We start from the raw sequence: 20,466 nt of genomic DNA on the forward strand, positions 1-20,466 counted from the left end.
ACAGGCTCATTCCCAGCCGGGCCAGCCCCCTCCTGATCAGCGACAACTTCACCCAACATTAGGCCGCCTACCTGCTTCTTTTTCAATCACTTCAAGTTCAGCCGTAACATTATTATTCTCGTCCTCCTGACTCAGACTCTCCTCCTCCGGCTCAATGTCCTCGGGGCCGGGCTCGGGCCTCGGCGTCCTCGGGGATAACAACAATGCACGGTGGTACTGGTGGTCGTGGAACCAGAGCAGCGGCGGCGGCGCCGCTGCTAGTGTTAGCCGGCACCTGGGCAGCTTCGTCGCCGACAGCAACGGCCTGCTGCTGGGCAGCAGCAGCCTGGGGCTGGGCTGCAAACATCTTGGTTAATTTTAAACATTTTCCTGCATCCGCCTCGAGACCCTTTCTCTTCTTCGCCCGTGCTTTCTCCGCACCACCCTTTACCGGCTTTTTTTTTATCCATAATGTCAGTTTAATGTCACCTTTTTATTCACTTTTTATTTCGCTGTTGTTGAAGGACATTTTTCCTTCACCGCGCCGCTGCCAGCCTTTTTTGAACTAGCATACGTCATAGTAAAATGGAGCAAACCACTTCAGCGGCCGAGGGGGAACACAGGCTCCACCACCCCTCCACCAATGTCACAATCACTTCAACCCCCCTATGAGATTAGGGACAGAGTGGACTGGGCCGGACCAATTCTGGGAATTAGGCCGGCCGGCCGGGCCGTTTTTTTGTTTTGTTTTGGTTTATTTTCTTTTTTTCTGCGCTTGGGCCGGCCGGCCCCACCCTGCGCGGCCCTTCTGGCAAATGCCAGAATTGCCAGACTGTCCAGTCCGGGCCTGTTTGAGGGTGTCGCGTGTGTTAACACTTAGCCCGCTAGCATTTATTGAAGAATTAGGATCTAATTCACGCCAGCATTTTTCCCAGTCGAGCTCTTATTTTAAAAAGCCACATTTCTAGACTACCGGAAGTAGTATTATCATAGGAAGTTGAACAGTTCAACTGTTGTTTTCAATATGGGTCTATGCTGGTGCACTGGAGAGCTCCACATCGCCGGTTCTGTGCCATCAAAGAAACGCTGTTTTGACCAAAAATGCCATCTGGGACAAGAAATAGGAGATACAGGAGATTGAAAAAAACGGATAGAATGGAAGATGCTAACGTAAGTAGCATTATGGCTCGATCGATCGAATGCACTATAAAAGCGCAATTGCCATTAATCAACGGCAATGGCGGTAAGCGTTACAAAGCGTAGTATCAAAAAATAGGCTTCAATTGACCTACATCTACGACAATGGCGCTAAAAGAATGAACTAACTATAAATATTATTGCACAATTGTTTGTCTTAAAATAAATAGGTACAACACAACTACATATGGTGACATTTATTTGTCATTAGCATTCAAACCAAGAGGTGCCTGTTGCACTTCAACTAATTAAACAGCCATACTATTTTCTCCATTATTGGATGTTAAGGCCCGGGGAGTGAAAATGGGCTCACAGGGGTGATGCTTGTGTCACTCGTTGAGTCGTTGCCAAGTTGTAGAACAACAGTAGAAATTGAGGTGCTTGTGTGGGGGATCCAGGTTTGTATCCTGCATGGGTAGGAGGTGAATCTCACAGATTGCAGCTTTAGGGTTTGTCTAGAAAGTGATTGAGGTCATGGATAGAACTTTTGGAGTCTTGAGATTTAAAACCTCTTATCCCTCAGCACCAATGCCAAACCTCAACCGGCTGCCTCATGATGGAAATGATGTCTGACTCTGAATGGTCAAAATATAGAGAAGTTTGCACTGTAAATTCAAGGCTTACTAGGACTGAAGATGGATGCGAGAGGCTAGCATGAAAGTCCATAAACAAAAGAAAGGTTCACAAGAAAATGAACAAAATGGGGTTAATTTTCTTTCTTCGTCTTCTTGTGTTAATCAAAATCTACAAAGTAACTAGTAACGAAAGTTTTCAAATAAATGTAGTGGAGTAAAAAGTACAATATTTGGATCCGAGATGTACTGAAGTAGAAGTAAAAGTACAAAAACCTCAGAATTGTACTTAAGATCAGTAAATGGTAAAATAAATGGTAAATGGTGCATTTATATAGCGCCTTTATCCAAGGCGCTTTACATAGATTGTGCATTACATTCACCCATTCACACACACATTCATACACCGATTGCGGCGGAAGCCATGCAAGGTACCAACCAGCACATCGGGAGCAATTTGGGGTTCAGTGTCTTGCCCAAGGACACTTCGACATGTAGCCAGGAGGAGCCGGGATTCGAACCGCCGACCCATGGATCATTGGACGACCTGCTCTACCTCTTGAGCCACAGTCGCCCCTTTAGTTACTTTACACCACTGGTTACACAGTGTCCTTTCAAATAAAAACGTTCAAATCCAAAGTGTTTGATCTGACCAGTGCCATCCCATTGTCTTCTGTAGATAACCAGACCATGATGTCTCATTGTCTTTTGTAGATAACCAGACCATGATGTCTCATTGTCTTCTGTAGATAACCTACCATGATGTCTCATTGTCTTCTCTAGATAACCAGACCATGATGTCTCATTGTCTTCTCTAGATAACCAGACCATGATGTCTCATTGTCTTCTCTAGATAACCAGACCATGATGTCTCATTGTCTTCTGTAGATAACCAGACCATGATGTCTCATTGTCTTCTCTAGATAACCAGACCATGATGTCTCATTGTCTTCTCTAGATAACCAGACCATGATGTCTCATTCTCTTCTGTAGATAACCAGACCATGATGTCTCATTGTCTTCTGTAGATAACCAGACCATGATGTCTCATTGTCTTCTCTAGATAACCAGACCATGATGTCTCATTGTCTTCTCTAGATAACCAGACCATGACGTCTCATTGTCTTCTGTAGATAACCAGACCATGATGTCCCACTCAGTGGTCAGTATCCGTATCCTGGATGTGAATGACAATCCTCCAGAACTGGCAACGCCATATGAAGCTTCCATCTGTGAAGACGCCAAGCCTGGTCAGGTAGGCTTTTCAAAACGGTCCGGAAACAGAATCACGATCGCTTTGTGAGCACTTTGTCCTAGTATAGCTTAATTATATAGCTGATTAATATAAGGAGAGGACTCAAGATACAAGGTTTACACAGCAAGTGAAGTTTATTGTTCCATTTGCTGAGGAGCCACATATAATCGCTTCAAGTAGTGTCACAAGATGTTTCTCCGCTGTGGCTGTCCTCACACGACATCAGTGAGGTTACATAGCCTGATACATCAGTGAGGTTACATAGCCCTGATACATCAGTGAGGTTACATAGCCCTGATACATCAGTGAGGTTACATAGCCCTGATACATCAGTGAGGTTACATAGCCCTGATACATCAGTGAGGTTACATAGCCCTGATACATCAGTGAGGTTACATAGCCCTGATACATCAGTGAGGTTACATAGCCCTGATACATCAGTGAGGTTACATAGCCCTGATACATCAGTGAGGTTACATAGCCCTGATACATCAGTGAGGTTACATAGCCCTGATACATCAGTGAGGTTACATAGCCCTGATACATCAGTGAGGTTACATACTGTAGCCCTGATACATCAGTGAGGTTACATAGCCCTGATACATCAGTGAGGTTACATAGCCCTGATACATCAGTGAGGTTACATAGCCCTGATACATCAGTGAGGTTACATACTGTAGCCCTGATACATCAGTGAGGTTACATACTGTAGCCCTGATACATCAGTGAGGTTACATAGCCCTGATACATCAGTGAGGTTACATAGCCCTGATACATCAGTGAGGTTACATAGCCCTGATACATCAGTGAGGTTACATAGCCCTGATACATCAGTGAGGTTACATAGCCCTGATACATCAGTGAGGTTACATAGCCCTGATACATCAGTGAGGTTACATAGCCCTGCTACATCAGTGAGGTTACATAGCCCTGCTACATCAGTGAGGTTACATAGCCCTGCTACATCAGTGAGGTTACATAGCCCTGATACATCAGTGAGGTTACATAGCCCTGATACATCAGTGAGGTTACATAGATACATCAGTGAGGTTACATAGCCCTGCTACATCAGTGAGGTTACATAGCCCTGCTACATCAGTGAGGTTACATAGCCCTGATACATCAGTGAGGTTACATAGCCCTGATACATCAGTGAGGTTACATAGCCCTGATACATCAGTGAGGTTACATAGCCCTGATACATCAGTGAGGTTACATAGCCCTGCTACATCAGTGAGGTTACATAGCCATGATACATCAGTGAGGTTACATAGCCCTGATACATCAGTGAGGTTACATAGCCCTGCTACATCAGTGAGGTTACATAGCCCTGCTACATCAGTGAGGTTACATAGCCCTGATACATCAGTGAGGTTACATAGATACATCAGTGAGGTTACATAGCCCTGCTACATCAGTGAGGTTACATAGCCCTGCTACATCAGTGAGGTTACATAGCCCTGATACATCAGTGAGGTTACATAGCCCTGATACATCAGTGAGGTTACATAGCCCTGATACATCAGTGAGGTTACATAGCCCTGATACATCAGTGAGGTTACATAGCCCTGCTACATCAGTGAGGTTACATAGCCATGATACATCAGTGAGGTTACATAGCCCTGATACATCAGTGAGGTTACATAGCCCTGCTACATCAGTGAGGTTACATAGCCCTGCTACATCAGTGAGGTTACATAGCCCTGATACATCAGTGAGGTTACATAGCCCTGATACATCAGTGAGGTTACATAGCCCTGATACATCAGTGAGGTTACATAGCCCTGATACATCAGTGAGGTTACATAGCCCTGATACATCAGTGAGGTTACATAGCCCTGATACATCAGTGAGGTTACATAGCCCTGATACATCAGTGAGGTTACATAGCCCTGATACATCAGTGAGGTTACATAGCCCTGATACATCAGTGAGGTTACATAGCCCTGATACATCAGTGAGGTTACATAGCCCTGATACATCAGTGAGGTTACATAGCCCTGATACATCAGTGAGGTTACATAGCCCTGATACAACACAGACAGGAAACCCTTTCACTGCAGTGTTATGTTGTTGCATGATATCACAGAGTCATACAAGGTTTACCTCCGACATGGAAGACACAGAACGCCCCTATAAAATATATGTGTGTCCCCCTTCCATAGGGTTCTTATATATATCCGTTCTTTGGTCATGTGTGTGTGTGTTCAAGCATACAGTACGTGCATGCGTGCACGTGGCAGTGCGTGGGCACATTTGGTGCTGTCTAGGGTGAATGAGTTCGTATATAAATGAGTATATATTGGAACTGGGGGTTCCCCAGTGAAACCAGCCATAACCAGTTGTAACCAGTATAGCATCTGTTCAGTGTGCAATGATACCAGTTCAATACAATAGGCCCTATTGCAGGCCCTATTGCAATGTGTGACATGTGTGGGTATTTGTGCATCAGACATATACAGTAGTATAAAACATCCGATATATAAATACATACAAGATATACCCTGATATAAATGTCCTGTATTATATTAGCCTTTGGTGCCTTTGGTTCCTGTATGTCAAAGATTCAAGAAGTGAATAAGAGTAAAATTGTTTGTTTTTCATTCCTCATCTTTCAAAAATAGAAGGAAAATCAGACCCGTTTGAACTGAGCGATGCAGGCTGTGTGTGTGTGTCTGTCTGTCTGTCTGTCTGTCTGTCTGTCTGTCTGTCTGTCTGTGTGTGTGTGTGTGTGTGTGTGTGTGTGTGTGTGTGTGTGTGTGTGTGGGGGGGGGCTGGGATGCTCAACAGTGCCCCTTTAGGTTACCCAGCGGAATATACATACATACATACATATGACATAATTATTCGGTTGATACAGGTGTATTTATACAAATAGTTTTAACTGTTCAATATCCAGCCATTACTCTCGACAGTGTCTCCACTTTACACAGGAAATAGGTTTAACTTATCATGGGAGAGAGCAAGGCAGTGAGTGAGAGAGAGAGGGCCAAGGGTGGCGGGGGGGTTGACTGACGCCTAACGGTCAGTCGGAGCTTGGAGGCCCCCCTGAGGCTCTCGGCCGCTGTCCTCGCTCTCTTGCCTGGCGGCTCACTCCCAGCCCCTAGGTCCACGCCAGGGGGCCTCTCAATTGCTGTCAACCGGTCGTCAATAGCCATGGTTGTTGCCCGTAAGGCGTAAGCCTTCACATGCATCCGTCTGGGCTTCAAGCGTCATTTTTACACAACACATGTCCTTGTTCAGCTGTTCCATCCGCCCCAGTAACACGGAGACATCGATGTGATCGTATGAGACCGGGGGGAGATCATCCAGATAGTGGGATACAAATCTTGGTATATTCTCCCCACATTCATTTAACAGCTTCAGGCAAAAGTTCATCCTCCACAATCACCTTATTATCAGTGGTTCGATAGACTTCAGGTTTAGTACGGCTGGAGGAGCTGGCTATAATGTATCCACCTCTGATAAATCATTGTTTCTGGTGAAGATAACGTGTCTATGGTATGTATCCACCTCTGATAAATCATTGTTTCTGGTGAAGATAACGTGTCTATGGTATGTATCCACCTCTGATAAATCATTGTTTCTGGTGAAGATAACGTGTCTATGGTATGTATCCACCTCTGATAAATCATTGTTTCTGGTGAAGATAACGTGTCTATGGTATGTATCCACCTCTGATAAATCATTGTTTCTGGTGAAGATAACGTGTCATATGGTATGTATCCACCTCTGATAATTCATTGTTTCTGGTGAAGATAACGTGTCTATGGTATGTATCCACCTCTGATAAATCATTGTTTCTGGTGAAGATAACGTGTCTATGGTATGTATCCACCTCTGATAAATCATTCTGTTTCTGGTGAAGATAACGTGTCTATGGTATGTATCCACCTCTGATAAATCATTCTGTTTCTGGTGAAGATAACGTGTCTATGGTATGTATCCACCTCTGATAAATCATTGTTTCTGGTGAAGATAACGTGTCTATGGTATGTATCCACCTCTGATAAATCATTGTTTCTGGTGAAGATAACGTGTCTATGGTATGTATCCACCTCTGATAAATCATTGTTTCTGGTGAAGATAACGTGTCTATGGTATGTATCCACCTCTGATAAATCATTTCAGACGCTGTACTTCCACCAGGGTCTTGCCAGGTACTGGTGTTTGGAGAACAATCACCTTGTCATTGATATTCCTTCTTCTTCTTTTGTTTTCTTCCTACTACGACAGCCAATCACCATGCCTCGCCTCGCTTGTCTGAACTGTTTCATTATGGCATGCTGCTGGTTTGGCTCTTTTTTCAATTGGACAGCAGGATCTATCTGACACTTTGTTCCAGAGCCAATTTAGAAACTCTGCCGCTGGGCGCAGGAAGGCACAATTTGACAAAGTGTACTGGTGCCAGCAGTGGTGTAAAATAACTAAGTACATTTACTTAAGTAAGTACTGTAGTTAAGTACAATTGTTTTTAGGCTACTTTACTGGAGTATTTCCAATTTCCAATACTTTTACATCTGCTCCACTACATATTGTACTTTAACTCCACTACATTTATTTGAAAACTTTAGTTACTATTTTGATTATTATAATTATTATTATTACAAAACATACATTAGCCACTTCAGCCCTACAGTATACATTTTGGCCATTTGAAAATAGCCGATCTACAAGCTCACAATGCAATTGAATACATTTGACAACATAAAACGGGACATTCTGCATAATAAGTACTTTTGGTACTATTAGTTCATTTTGATGCCAATACTTTGTACTTTTACTACATTTTAAATTCTGGACTTTTACTTTTACTATTTCTATATTACAGTATTCATACATTTACTTAAGTAAAACATGTGAGTACTTTTTCCACAACGGGGTGCCAGAAAGTGGTTCCCTGCTGTTTTTCGACCCAAACAGGAAGATTTATTCTGTGTTTCTTGATGCAAGATGCAGATTGAAAGTGAGATGGGTGAATACTTTGTCGATTTCAATGTTGGATTTCTGTATAAATCAGCAATATGGTTGGTTTAAATAAATAAGGCTTCGGGGGATCTCGGTAGGTCAGAGTGTTACGCCTGCCAAAACTGTTGCTACGTGCTAGTTCACAAGGGGATTGTAACACATCGTTAAGTATTTCATCTATTACATACTACATTGTACATGATCTATCTGCGAAGGATGCACAGAATTCTAATAATTTCATAGTCAGTTCATTATCAATACATTTGACTTGACTTGAAAGTTCTATTTCATAGCGTTTGATTTATTTGGATAATAAAGTTAAACTACACTCCAATTTTGCATTACAAACACTATCTGACACTGTTCAAACTGTAGATGCTGTCAAAACAGAGGTTATCAGCGTGTGATCCGGGGACCCCCAGGCATCCTTGAGGTGGTTCCAGGGGGTCCCCAGCTAAATGGTTGATAGTTTGGAACCAAATGGGCCGTGATTATATTGTAACCATTTAAACTCTCTCAGAGTTTAAATAACACTGTAGATTGGGGGGTCCCAGGGATAATAATCGTATCAAATGGTGCCTAATGCATAATCAAAATGAATTCCTCGACAGGGTCACTTAAGTTAAAAAAAGGTCACTAAACAAGTCCATGTGTAGTTTAATTGTTTAGTAGCCGTATACCTCCTGCGTCCTCCCACCAATCACCTTTAGAAATGGACAGAGTCATTAACAGTATTTTACTCTCTGTATAGTCAACAGGCCCGAGGCTCAGTTGGACCCAATTAACATTTGCAGAGCAGAGGAATAATTAAAAAAGCAAGGCATTAAAGTGGGGCCCTCCATGCTGGAAGCTACATTTACATGTGTAATGAGGCTTAGGCCTCCCCTCTTCTTGATCTGCAGACTTTACTGCTCATAGCTTCTCTGTCCCTTTGCAACCCCACCACCTGGCTCTGCACCCCCCCCCCCCCCCCCTCCTCCTCTTGAACATTGTCTGGTCTGATCTCGCTCACTCCCACCTTGCTACGTGTTCCATCTGTGCGAGGCCACATTAACCTTCAACTCCTAATCATACAGAGACAATTAGTCTTCCGGCAAAAGACAAAAAAAATGGCATTGTAAATGAAGAAAGGTTCGTTAATGTTCTCATCAGAGAGGAATGCACTTAAATATTTCACAGAGTAATTATGAGCCAGAGGAAGAAAGATCTGCACACCTGGAGGGACACACCTGTCTGTCTGTCTGTCTGTCTGTCTGTGTCGTAAAATTGGTTTTGCACTTAGTGTCTCAGTCCTGTGGTCTTTCACTCTCTAACCCTGTGTTTGTCCTTTTAATATATATTCTGGGGAGTTCTGTCAGACTTGACTGCTGAGATTGAAAATGTGTTAGCCTGGGGTCAGAGACTTTCCAGCGATCATTCTCACCCCTGAGGGAATACAACCGGCTGAGCCTTTGAGAAAAACGCCTTCTCTTCCATCTTTTTTTTGTTAATGATAACAAAACAAAAGCTAATAATAATGAAAAATGAGACGGCCGGGCGTATGTTTTAGAATGTAATAATGTTATAGACCCAGGGATTTGCCTTGTGCAGGTTTAATGCACCAGAGCTACTGTACAGTGGTAGTTTATTGTTTCTCACTCTGTTTTTGTGGCAGGGATAGGGTTTTATTTGTATTGATCAAGTTCCAGCCCTCAGGGAAAAATGAATCACTGAATCAATCCATTAATGAATTACTCCAGCCATATAGATGGTGGGTGAAAACAAACCTCCCCGTAGAGAGCGACTGGCAGCAATTAAGTCATAACTCACTCACTTTGCCACTCGATTTGCCACTCACCTTATGCATGCACATACCCTCAATCTTTGCCAGTAATCTGCCCAATACTGCAGAAATATCTTCATCAAGCAGATGCCACTTTTCCACAATTATGTTCTTGGCAAAATTATCTCGTCTCATCATATCTCAAAGAATATCTCATGATATCTCATGAATGGCTAATGAATCTCTGTTGTCCATTAGAAATCTCCCGATGATCAGACGGTACATCAGACACTATCTGAGAGCAGAGCAGCTTAAAGATCTGTGCCAGGTTGATCTGTTTGATGAGCATGTGGATGAAATCTACCAATTAACATGATGATGTTGCATGGGAAGTCTTTGTCCTGGCTTGTCTCTCTCTATATATAGGGCATTAACGTTTCAATCCATCCAGTGAATATAATTTTAACCACTTAAACTCCAGACCCCAGTACAGGCCGCCAGGGGTCTGTGTATTTGGCCCTGTCCTTTTTTTCCCTCTACACCAAATCATTGAAAATGCCCACATTTCCAGAATGTTCGCTTATTATGACATGCCCAGAATATGGACACTAGCATGTTAGCGTAGGCTATGTCAATACAATAACTAGTACAACTGCATTGGGTGGAGGTGGTCATTTAGATCCTGTGTTTGGGTATAGGACCACTACTGGTTGACAAGAGGTACTGGCACTGCATAAAGCTCAAAGGGAAATATATCGCCTTCCCAAATGGGCTCTCTGTTTAGCTCAAGAGTAGAAATCCTGGCACCCGCGTGAGGGTTCCAGGTTCGTATATTCCAAGTAGGAATAAGTCAGATTTAAGTCTTGCATCTAAACAATTATATTGATAATGGTAATAACAATATGCTATCGGCATGCCATTCTGAAGTGCTGGGGTGTCTGTTTTCTTATTCGTTCAGTAAATGAGGCTCCCAGAGGTGCAGGCATCAAGCAGCAGTGAGCAGTTGTTTGCTTGTAAAATATAAGCCATTTTTGCCTCAACTCCCCCGAACGCCATTAATGAGTTTGGAAACATCGATGACGTCAACATTCTCAGAAGCACGCCAAATGATCACAATTGTTTCTTTCATCTGCTGTATAATCCGCTGGCAGTTCTTGATAATATAATGATGTGTTCCTCCCCTGTACCCATAGATTCTATTCACGGAGGTTTGACAAAGTGCCATAAGTGCATGTTCTATGGCATAGAACATGCACTTAGAGCACTTTGTCAACCTCCGTGAGAGACTAGTATTTCTATGTTTTACATCTTGTTGAATTTGCTGTCTTTTAACCACTTCCAAAGTAGAGTCCCTGTTTTGAGCATGTCATTATGTGTCAAACACGTTCAGAAAACTCTCCCCTCTCTCCCCCTGCCCCCCCTAAGGGACCAGTCGAAATTTAGAAAAGGGGGCCCTGGAGGAAAATAGGGGAGGGCCATGTCTTTTTAATTTTAGTCAGAGGGAGGGTGAGCTAATTTTATTTCGAGTCCAAGGGAGGGTGATCCAATCAGGACCGGTTTTCATTGTTCCCCGTGTCAATCATTGTGCTTGGCCTATCCAAGTGTGTAAGTACACACTACAACCCCCACTTTTCAAAAGCTTCCATATAGCTTGCTGTGTTAGACTACAAGACCATTGTCCGCGTTGGCCGTGAGTTCAAACCTCACAGCGCAAAGTTTTTTTTCGCGATTTTTTTGCGGTCACTTTATTTTCTCACATATTACATAAAACGCTAGCAGATTAAAGTTAGGAATAAATAATACTCAGGTAAATGTGATATTAATTAATAGGGGAGGGTGATTCCTTTTTGTTTAATCACCTGGGGAGGGGACTGGATTTTTATTTTCATTCACAGGGAGGGTGATGGTATTTTATATCAGGACACATACATTTCCTCCAGGGGTACCCCTATTTCAATTTTCGACCGGTCCCTAACCCCCCCCCCCCCCTCTCTCTCTCTCATTAGCAGGCCACAGTGCTCTCTCTCTGTTTCTGGCACAACAGCGCCACTTTTGCCCCTACTGGTATTCATAGTCATACATACATACACATACATAGTCACATAGGTTAACACGGACATTGCTGTTCCTTGAGTGGTTGCACCACTCAAAAATAAATCATAGTTTGCTTAAAAATAACTAAAGCTCACAATGCATCACATCACATTGTGAGCGATGTAGTGAGTGCTGTATTAAGTAATCATGCACTCAATCATGCACTCAAAAGAAACATGCTGTGGTACAGTACATGTCAAGCTAAACCCAGCAGGGATCATTCATAATAGCACTTAAGTATGACTAATGAAGCAAACTCATTTATTTTACACCCAAAAATTGGTGTTGTATATGCAATGTTGTTAACTGTCTGAGGGGTCTCTTGCCCTGCATTCAGAAGCCAGTATTATGTAAATGACCTTCCTGTGTTGTTGTTTGTTCTGTGATGGAGAACAAAAACAAGTCTTTTTTTGACATATCCATAGAGTGGAGGTTGACACTGTTTGCTGCTTTAGTTTGGATTTAGTGCTGTGCAGGTCAGCTAACGTCAACCACACTGTTTGCTATTCACCCACCTCCCAAAAAACATCTGCACAAACCCTGCATTTAAAGGGTAAGACCACTTTTTTTAGAGGTTTGGGTTGTTTTCTTACCTTATTATGGGCAAACTAGTCCATTCCATGAGTTATTTCGCTCTGTTGTGTTGTTTATTAGAAATTTGAGAAATAAAAAAAGTCGCTCATTGACTTCCATTGTAACGGGGAAACAGCTCTCAAAGTCAGTCTTTTAGCACATGAACCAACGCAACAAAAGATGATTCTGACAGTTTATGACACCAGGAAAACTCATGCGGTTTTATTTTCGTCTTTTAAGATAGATTTATAAAGTTACTATTTTAGTTGGAGATAGACTGAAGCAGTGCTACGGCGTTCCCAACTCTCGCGGGTCGTCTTGCGAGGTTTCGTTTGTAAACAGAAGTCTCCACGCTGTTTGAGATGCATCCAGCTGCAGCCTCGCATATGAGCATTCCCAGACACAGACACTTTACACACTTCTTCTAAAGTGTCTTCTAAAGTGTCTCCCTCAAACACGTCCACTGTGTATGTTTTTAGTGACAAGCGGACGAGATCAAATCCACATCCCCGTCATTTCCAATAAGGAAGTGGTGTACAGTTTTGGTCGTTTTTCACAGCAGTGATTCGGTCGGCGTAGGCATACCTACCGGATCTTCTTTCTACACAAATTAGTCAAAACAAGACAAAGTTGAAATTTTTTATTAAAAATAAAACCGCATGAGTTTTCCTGATGTCATAAACTGTCAGAATCAGCTTTTGTTGCGTTCATTTATGTGCTAAAATAGTGACTTTGAGAGCTGTTAATCCGTTACAATGGAAGTCAATGGACCCTATTTTTTATTTCTTAAATTGCTAATAAACAACACAACGGAGCGAAATAACTCATGGAATGGAATAGTTTGCCCATAATAAGGTAAGAAAACAACCCAAACCTCTAAAAAAGTGGTCTTACCCTTTAAAAAATAATGAACCAGATCAGTAATGAGACCGTTGTTATAAACACAACTAAAAACAGGCTATGTTTGAAGTTTTGCTTAGAAAAGTCTCACTTATAGCTCCATGCCACAGCAGTGTAACCACAACAAAACAGCACTTAATTAGGCCAGAATTTTAAATAATGTTGTCTTTAAATTAAAGCTAGTGCTCTTTGCTCAGCAGCTTTTTAGCAACTTTGTATTTACTTGCAAAACAAAACTGCCACAAACTCACTAACAAAGTCTTAGCCTACTGTACTTCAACTTTCTCTGCATTTCATGTAAGACAAATATATTGTTATTTGTAGAACAATGTTTTCTTCTGTGTCCTTTTGAACAGTGCAGAAACACAATTGCATCCACTCTGTTCGTAAAACAACCGTTGCTAGTGAACGCAGAGTCTGCATTTGTTGTCTTATTTATGCAACAACCTGTGTCTATTCATGAAATATTATGTTTCCTCTGTCCCAAACCTGTGTGTAAGCACACACACGCACGCACACACGCACGCACGCACGCAAGCACGCACACACACACACACACACACACACACACTTACCCTCATATTAGCCTGTTTTCAGATCAGCCTTGAATTGACTGGGCTAATGAGGATCTATCCATTGACTCCTGTACTGTGTTATCACCCTGTGTCACAAGTGTGTCATCTCCGGTTTTTTGGTGGAACCACAGAGAAAATTAGATTAACATAAGCCTTTTAACTGCGTTGGGTTGGATCCCATTTGAGGGGCTGGCAACACTAGCGTACTCTGTTTGTGTTTAGAAGCAAAGCGCATCCAGTGGGAGATGGGAGAGGGCTGCCTGAGAAGTGAATAAAAGGCTCCGGTGACAGAAGCTAAGCAGCTTTAGCTCGGAGACACAGTTCAAGCCAGGGGCGCGACACAGAGTGGCAAATAGCTTCACACCTTTTATTACACGCTACCTCTTTAGGACTCATGCAGGTGGATCTTCTGACATGCCAGAGAGTCACGGAAAGAGGCATTTTCGGGTGTAGGGGGATGCCACGTAGAGCGGCCATCTGGGAACTAGAAGGTTCCCATTTCCATTCCATCCGAATAAAATGATGTGCGAGACGAGACCGAGTAAATAAAAATGTGGACTCTAGACCGGACTGGAGTACTACAACACGCCGTTCACATTCATCCACACATGAATGGCAGAATGTAACAGACATTGCAAAGTTCTTCTAACAACCACTTTAAACCTGGTGTCCCTAGTTTGAGCATGTCAAATTATAAAATATAGCTTTAAGTGGTTAGACAGTCAAATCATGTTTGACTCATGTTACTTCACATGCACCCTCATAATTTGTGAATGTTCTGATGTCCCACATCGTCTGTGTTTTGTTTCATTGATCTAACCTTACCTGACACGTGAACGTCTCTTGGACAGCTCTTTGCCCACCCTGTGGTATTTGTCTGACTGAATGCAGAGGGACAGATACCATATAGTGCCGTGTGTGTGCGCAGGGAGGAAGCCAAATACAAAGTGTGCCCTGAGGGATACGGAGGCCTGTCAGTTCTGCCTAGCCGTCTCACGGCTGGCCGGGTGGGTCACCGTGACGGAACGTCTCATGCTTAGCCTCCTCACCTCTTCCATCCTCCGCCTCCTCTTCTCAGAGGGCTAGTAGAAAGTAGGAAGGGTATGGCCTGATCAGCCTGCAATGATATGCATAAGATCATCCCAGCTTACTAAGAGGTTCAAAAAGTAAAGAATATTTAGGATGACCGTTGAGCCGATTCTACTCTATGGCTCAGAGACATGGACACTTTCAAAGAAATTAGAGAAATGGCTGGATGACACTTAGTAACAGCCGCCTTCTAATGAGAGCGCAACATCTCTCTTGGAAGAGCCACCCATCGACTTCTCTAATATAGGGTAACCTTCCTCGTGTTTCTTCACTAGTACGATGCAGAACACAAACACAGTTTGCCGGACACCGCTACAGAGCTGATCATGAGGTTATATCTTTCCTTCTTCTCTGGAATCCAGCCAGAGAGCAGGCCAGAGGTAGAAATCTGTCGTTCGCTGATGTCATCGCTAGGGACACATGCATCAGTAAGCAGGAACTGGGGATGGCAATGAAGGACCGGGAAGTCTGGCGTGGCATTTTAAAATCCATGATCTCGACCGCGATCTCGAAAAATGATGATGATGAGAAATGGCCAATAGGGACCTCAAACCCACACACTCAATGCTAAGGACCTGGAACCACCTCCCCACCCACACACTCAATGCTAGGGACCTGGAACCACCCACACACTCAATGCTAGGGACCTGGAACACCCCCCCCCCCCCCCCACCCACCACTCAATGCTAGGGACCTGGAACCACCCCCCCACCCACACACTCAATGTTAGGGACCTGGAACCACCCACACACTCAATGCTAGGGACCTGGCCGCCCCACCCACACACTGAATAAGTCATACACAGACAATATCCACAGGGAGAAATGCAAGTAAGCAGCTTATCTCCATAATTATTCAAACTTCTGTTTTCGTAAATGAATGCCCTACACTTGATCATACTACAACGTCATACAAAAGGTGCCGTTCGAAACGCTGGGCGAAGCAGCATGTTTTGAGCTTGCAGATCTGCTACTTTTAATGTTTTTTAATTCAAATCCTGAAAAAGTAACAGTTATGGACATGGGGTTTCCACCCGACAGATGATATGATATCTGTAAAATAGCTCGAACCAGTGCTGGTTATTTAGTTAAGACCCACGACAGTGGTGTTCGATACGAACTTAACCGGGATGTTGAAACCTCCAATGAAAAGCTCTATAATTTGCTTGGCCAGATATTCCGTCCTATCCAACTGACTCAGGCCAAAGATATTAGAAGATATTCTGCCCCCTTAAGTCTCTGACTGTAATCCTTTTATACTTTTTAGTTATATGTGTGTCATAATGACAATGCTATCCAATCGCATATGACGATGACACACGTGTACATCCCTATATGGGGTTCCCACATCAATCCGATGTCAGCATTGGATATTTCCATTATCTCCACATATGGGCCATAAATCATCATCATATGTGGAGATCCAAGTGACAGCCTTTCATCCCCATATATGGAGATCCATTTGAGAGCCTTCGCAACAGCCACCCCCAGATTTCCCATGGAAATATGTAAAATATCAAGAAGGCTTGAACAGTTCGCCCATTGCAAGCGTACCTGGCCCTTGGGCCACCCCATCGAAAGCGTACCTGGCCCTTGGGCCACCCCATCGAAGGCGTACCTGGCTCTTCGAGCCACCGCATCAAGAGCGTACCTGGCCCTTGGGCCACCCCATCGAAGGCGTACCTGACTCTTCGAGCCACCACATCAAGATCGTACCTGGCCCTTGGGCCACCCCATCGAAGGCGTACCTGGCTCTTCGAGCCACTGCATCAAGAGTGTACCTGGCCCTTGGGGTGCTACTACCGTACCATGCATGATGACTGTTCGTCTCCGGTTATGCTCATGGTCATTTCTGCAAGAGTGACCGTCCAGCCTCCTTGCTGGACTACTTCGGTCCCTATGAACCTGGACTTCTGGTCTGTCAGCTTGCACTTTCATCTCGATATCCTATCGGTGAACAAAGCCTCTGCCGTCCTCCGACTGCTCCAACATCTATGGGAAGGTTGATATAGCTCCGATGCCCTTGCATCATCATGCTGTCCAGACAATGCTCTCATGATATCCACCAGAGCGTTCCGCTTCCGTCCTCCGACTGCTCCAACATCTATGGGAGGGTTGATATAGCTCCGATGCCCTTGCATCATCATGCTGTTCAGACAATGCTCTCATGATATCGCCACATTGCCACCCCCAGATTTCCCATGGAAATATGTACCATATCTAGAGGGCTTGAACAGTGGACCCCTCAGGCCACCCCAATACAAGCATACGGAGGCTTGAACAGCAAACGTCAGCCATTCAGGCCACCCCATTGAGGGCATCCAAGCGTCCCGCTTTCTTCCTTTGATGTTACGGTGGGTCATAAAAACCTCAAGATCAAATCACATGCCACCCATTAAAGGCGTTCCCTGTCAATGGGTCAGAGTCAGCCAACCCATGCAGTTCCAGTTTCTTCTTCTTCTTCTTGTGGGGTTTATTGGCAGTTGGCACAGAATTGTGCATTACCGCCACCTACTGGTTTCTTTCACCATACACTTATCTGTGACTTAAAATCAAACATTGTCCACCCAGTGATCCCATCCCTTATAGTCCATTCAGTTACTCAGACACTTGAGTCTGAGTCACCGTGAATTCCTCCCTCAGCACACTATCCAGATCATCCCCAGTGACGTCATCGACATTTAAAAACCTTTTTGCTGCTTCCAGTACCATTTTGATCCTCTCCGACTTCCTCTTTATTTCCACCGCACAGTTTATTACCATAGCTATAAAGGCTAGGAATTTTGTTTTGTCCATACAGATCTCATTTGCGTGCACATTCCCTTTTTCCACCTGCTGCCTTCTTTCGGCCCCACTCTCTTTACTGCATCCTTCCACTTTCTTTACAGTTTCCGCATAGGACATGCCCCATTCTCCTCTCATCTTATGCACCGTCCTGTCCTTGATCTTCCTTGAGCACTGGGCCAAACCTACATGATGCTCTCCTCCACAGTGAATACAATTTGCTTTCGCCTCTTTGCAGTCCTCATTGCAGTAGTCTTTCCCACACCTTCCACATACTTTATTTCCCCTGCACACAGCCGCTACATGCCCATACTGCTGACAGCAGTAGCATCTCAGTGGAGCTCTCTCGAAAGGTCTGACATAATAACTCATATACTCCACATATATTCTCTCTGGTATCTCCCCCTCACACGTTAGACACACGGCGTTACTGTCCTCCCGTTTTCCTTCCTTGAATCGCGTCAGCCTCCAAAAACTGTTCACATTTCACTGATGGTACGCCCCCTATCACTCCCTTCTTCCTTCGATTTCCTCCCAAATTAAAAATACTAACTTTCCTCCCCTTGAAGTTCAGTCCGTCCCCTGCCACTGCGTTCTCTGCCTGATCTCTATCCATACAATCTATAATGACCATTCCACTGGTAACTCTTACAGATTTGACCCTGCCCAATATTTCCTCCAAAGCTTTCCCTACCTCTCTTGGATCACCAAACAGCCCGTCAGCCTGCTCCTTCGCTATCATCTCGACCGCATAACCCTCACTTCCTTCATGACTTTCTGCCAGGCTTCCTCCTTTCTTTCTTTTGGTTTCGGTGCCCTCTCAGTTCCTCCAAGTCATTGCCTTCCTTGTCCAATTCCTCCACCGATACAGGGGGTGAGTACGCCAGGTAGACCGTCATCCCTCAACCTCCTCAGCCGCCGACGTAACAGAGTCATCACCTTCCCAGTTCCAGTTTGAAGTAACGCCCTTTTGACCGTATCAAGGGTGGTCCACAACTTCGGACCCAGGCTTCTACAACACCACGCCACCCCTTCGGCCCTGGCGTCTATAACACGACGCCATCACTTTAACCCTGGCGTCTACAACACCACGCCACCACTTCGACCCTGGCGTCTACAACACGACGCCATCACTTCAACCACGCCACCACTTCGACCCTGGCGTCTACAACACGACACCATCACGTCAACCCTGGCGTCTACAACACGACGCCATCACGTCAACCCTTGCGTCTACAACACAAGGCCATCACTTCAACCCTGGCGTCTCCAACACGACACCATCACGTCAACCCTGGCGTCTACAACACGACGCCATCACGTCAACCCTGGCGTCTACAACACGAGGCCATCACTTCAACCCTGGCGTCTACAACACGACACCATCACGTCAACCCTGGCTTCTACAACCCGACGCCATCACTTCAACCCTGGCGTCTTTCAGGGAGGTGATCATGTCCAGTGCTCTCTCTCTCTCTCTCTCCTGCACATCCCCAGTGCTCTCTCTCTCCAGCACATCACCAGTGCTCTCTCTCTCCAGCACATCACCAGTGCTCTCTCTCTCCTGCACATCACCAGTGCTCTCTCTCTCCAGCACATCACCAGTGCTCTATCTCCTGCACATCACCGGTGCTCTCTCTCTCCTGCACATCACCAGTGCTCTATCTCCAGCACATCACCAGTGCTCTATCTCCAGCACATCACCAGTGCTCTATCTCCAGCACATCACCAGTGCTCTCTCTCTCCTGCACATCACCAGTGCTCTCTCTCTCCTGCACATCACCAGTGCTCTATCTCCTGCACATCACCAGTGCTCTCTCTCCAGCATATCACCAGTGCTCTCTGGCCCTTGGGCCACCCCATTGAAAGCGTCTCGCCAGACCTTCACCAACTGTGTCTTCCTGGTGAACGAGACCCTCGTCGGATGTTGTATCTTGCTGGTGAACGAGACCCTCGTCGGATGTTGTATCTTCCTGGTGAACGAGACCCTCGTCGGGTGTTGTATCTTCCTGGTGAGCTGGATCCTCGTTGGATGCTGTGTCTTCCTGGTGAGCTGGACCCTTGTCGGATGCTGTGCTGTGTCTTCCTGGTGAGCTGGACCCTCGTTGGATGCTTTGTCTTCCTGGTGAGCTGGACCCTCGTCGGATGCTGTGTCTTCCTGGTGAGCTGGACCCTCGTCGGATGCTGTGTCTTCCTGGTGAGCTGGACCCTCGTCGGATGCTGTGTCTTCCTGGTGAGCTGGACCCTCGTCGGATGCTGTGACTTCCTGGTGAGCTGGACCCTCGTCGGATGCTGTGTCTTCCTGGTGAGCTGGACCCTCGTCGGATGCTGTGTCTTCCTGGTGAGCTGGACCCTCTTCGGATGTTGTGTCTTGCTGGTGAGCGGGACCCTCGTCGGCTGCTGCATCTTCCTGCTCCTCGTCGGCTGCTGCTTCTTCCTGCTCCTCGTCGGCTGCTGCTTCTTCCTGCTCCTCGTCGGCTGCTGTATCTTCCTGCTCCTCGTCGGCTGCTGCATCTTCCTGCTCCTCGTCGGCTGCTGTATCTTCCTGCTCCTCGTCGGCTGCTGTATCTTCCTGCTCCTCTTCGACTGCTGTATCTTCTGCTCCTCGGTAGATTCCGCCATCGGTGGTATATCCATCGTAGTCTTGATGTCCGAGCCTGCTCTGCTGTCCCAAGAATCGATTCCCATGCCGTTTTGAAGATGAACTCTCCTGTCCTAC

General features: G+C 45.0%; 1 protein-coding gene across 1 annotated transcript in view; it reads left to right on the forward strand.

The window, feature by feature from the left end:
• The window catches only part of LOC306930023 (cadherin-22-like), a 109,133-nt gene that overhangs the window by 36,810 nt on the left and 51,857 nt on the right, over positions 1–20,466 (forward strand). Inside the window, exons 6-7 of the mRNA XM_079510762.1 lie at positions 136–350; positions 2,882–3,003. Of these exons, the coding sequence (XP_079366888.1) occupies positions 136–350; positions 2,882–3,003 (337 nt within the window). The remainder of the gene's footprint in view (positions 1–135; positions 351–2,881; positions 3,004–20,466) is intronic.

The sequence above is a fragment of the Electrona antarctica genome (genome assembly GCF_951216825.1).
Source record: "Electrona antarctica genome assembly, chromosome: 9".
In the NCBI taxonomy this organism is placed as follows: domain Eukaryota; kingdom Metazoa; phylum Chordata; class Actinopteri; order Myctophiformes; family Myctophidae; genus Electrona; species Electrona antarctica.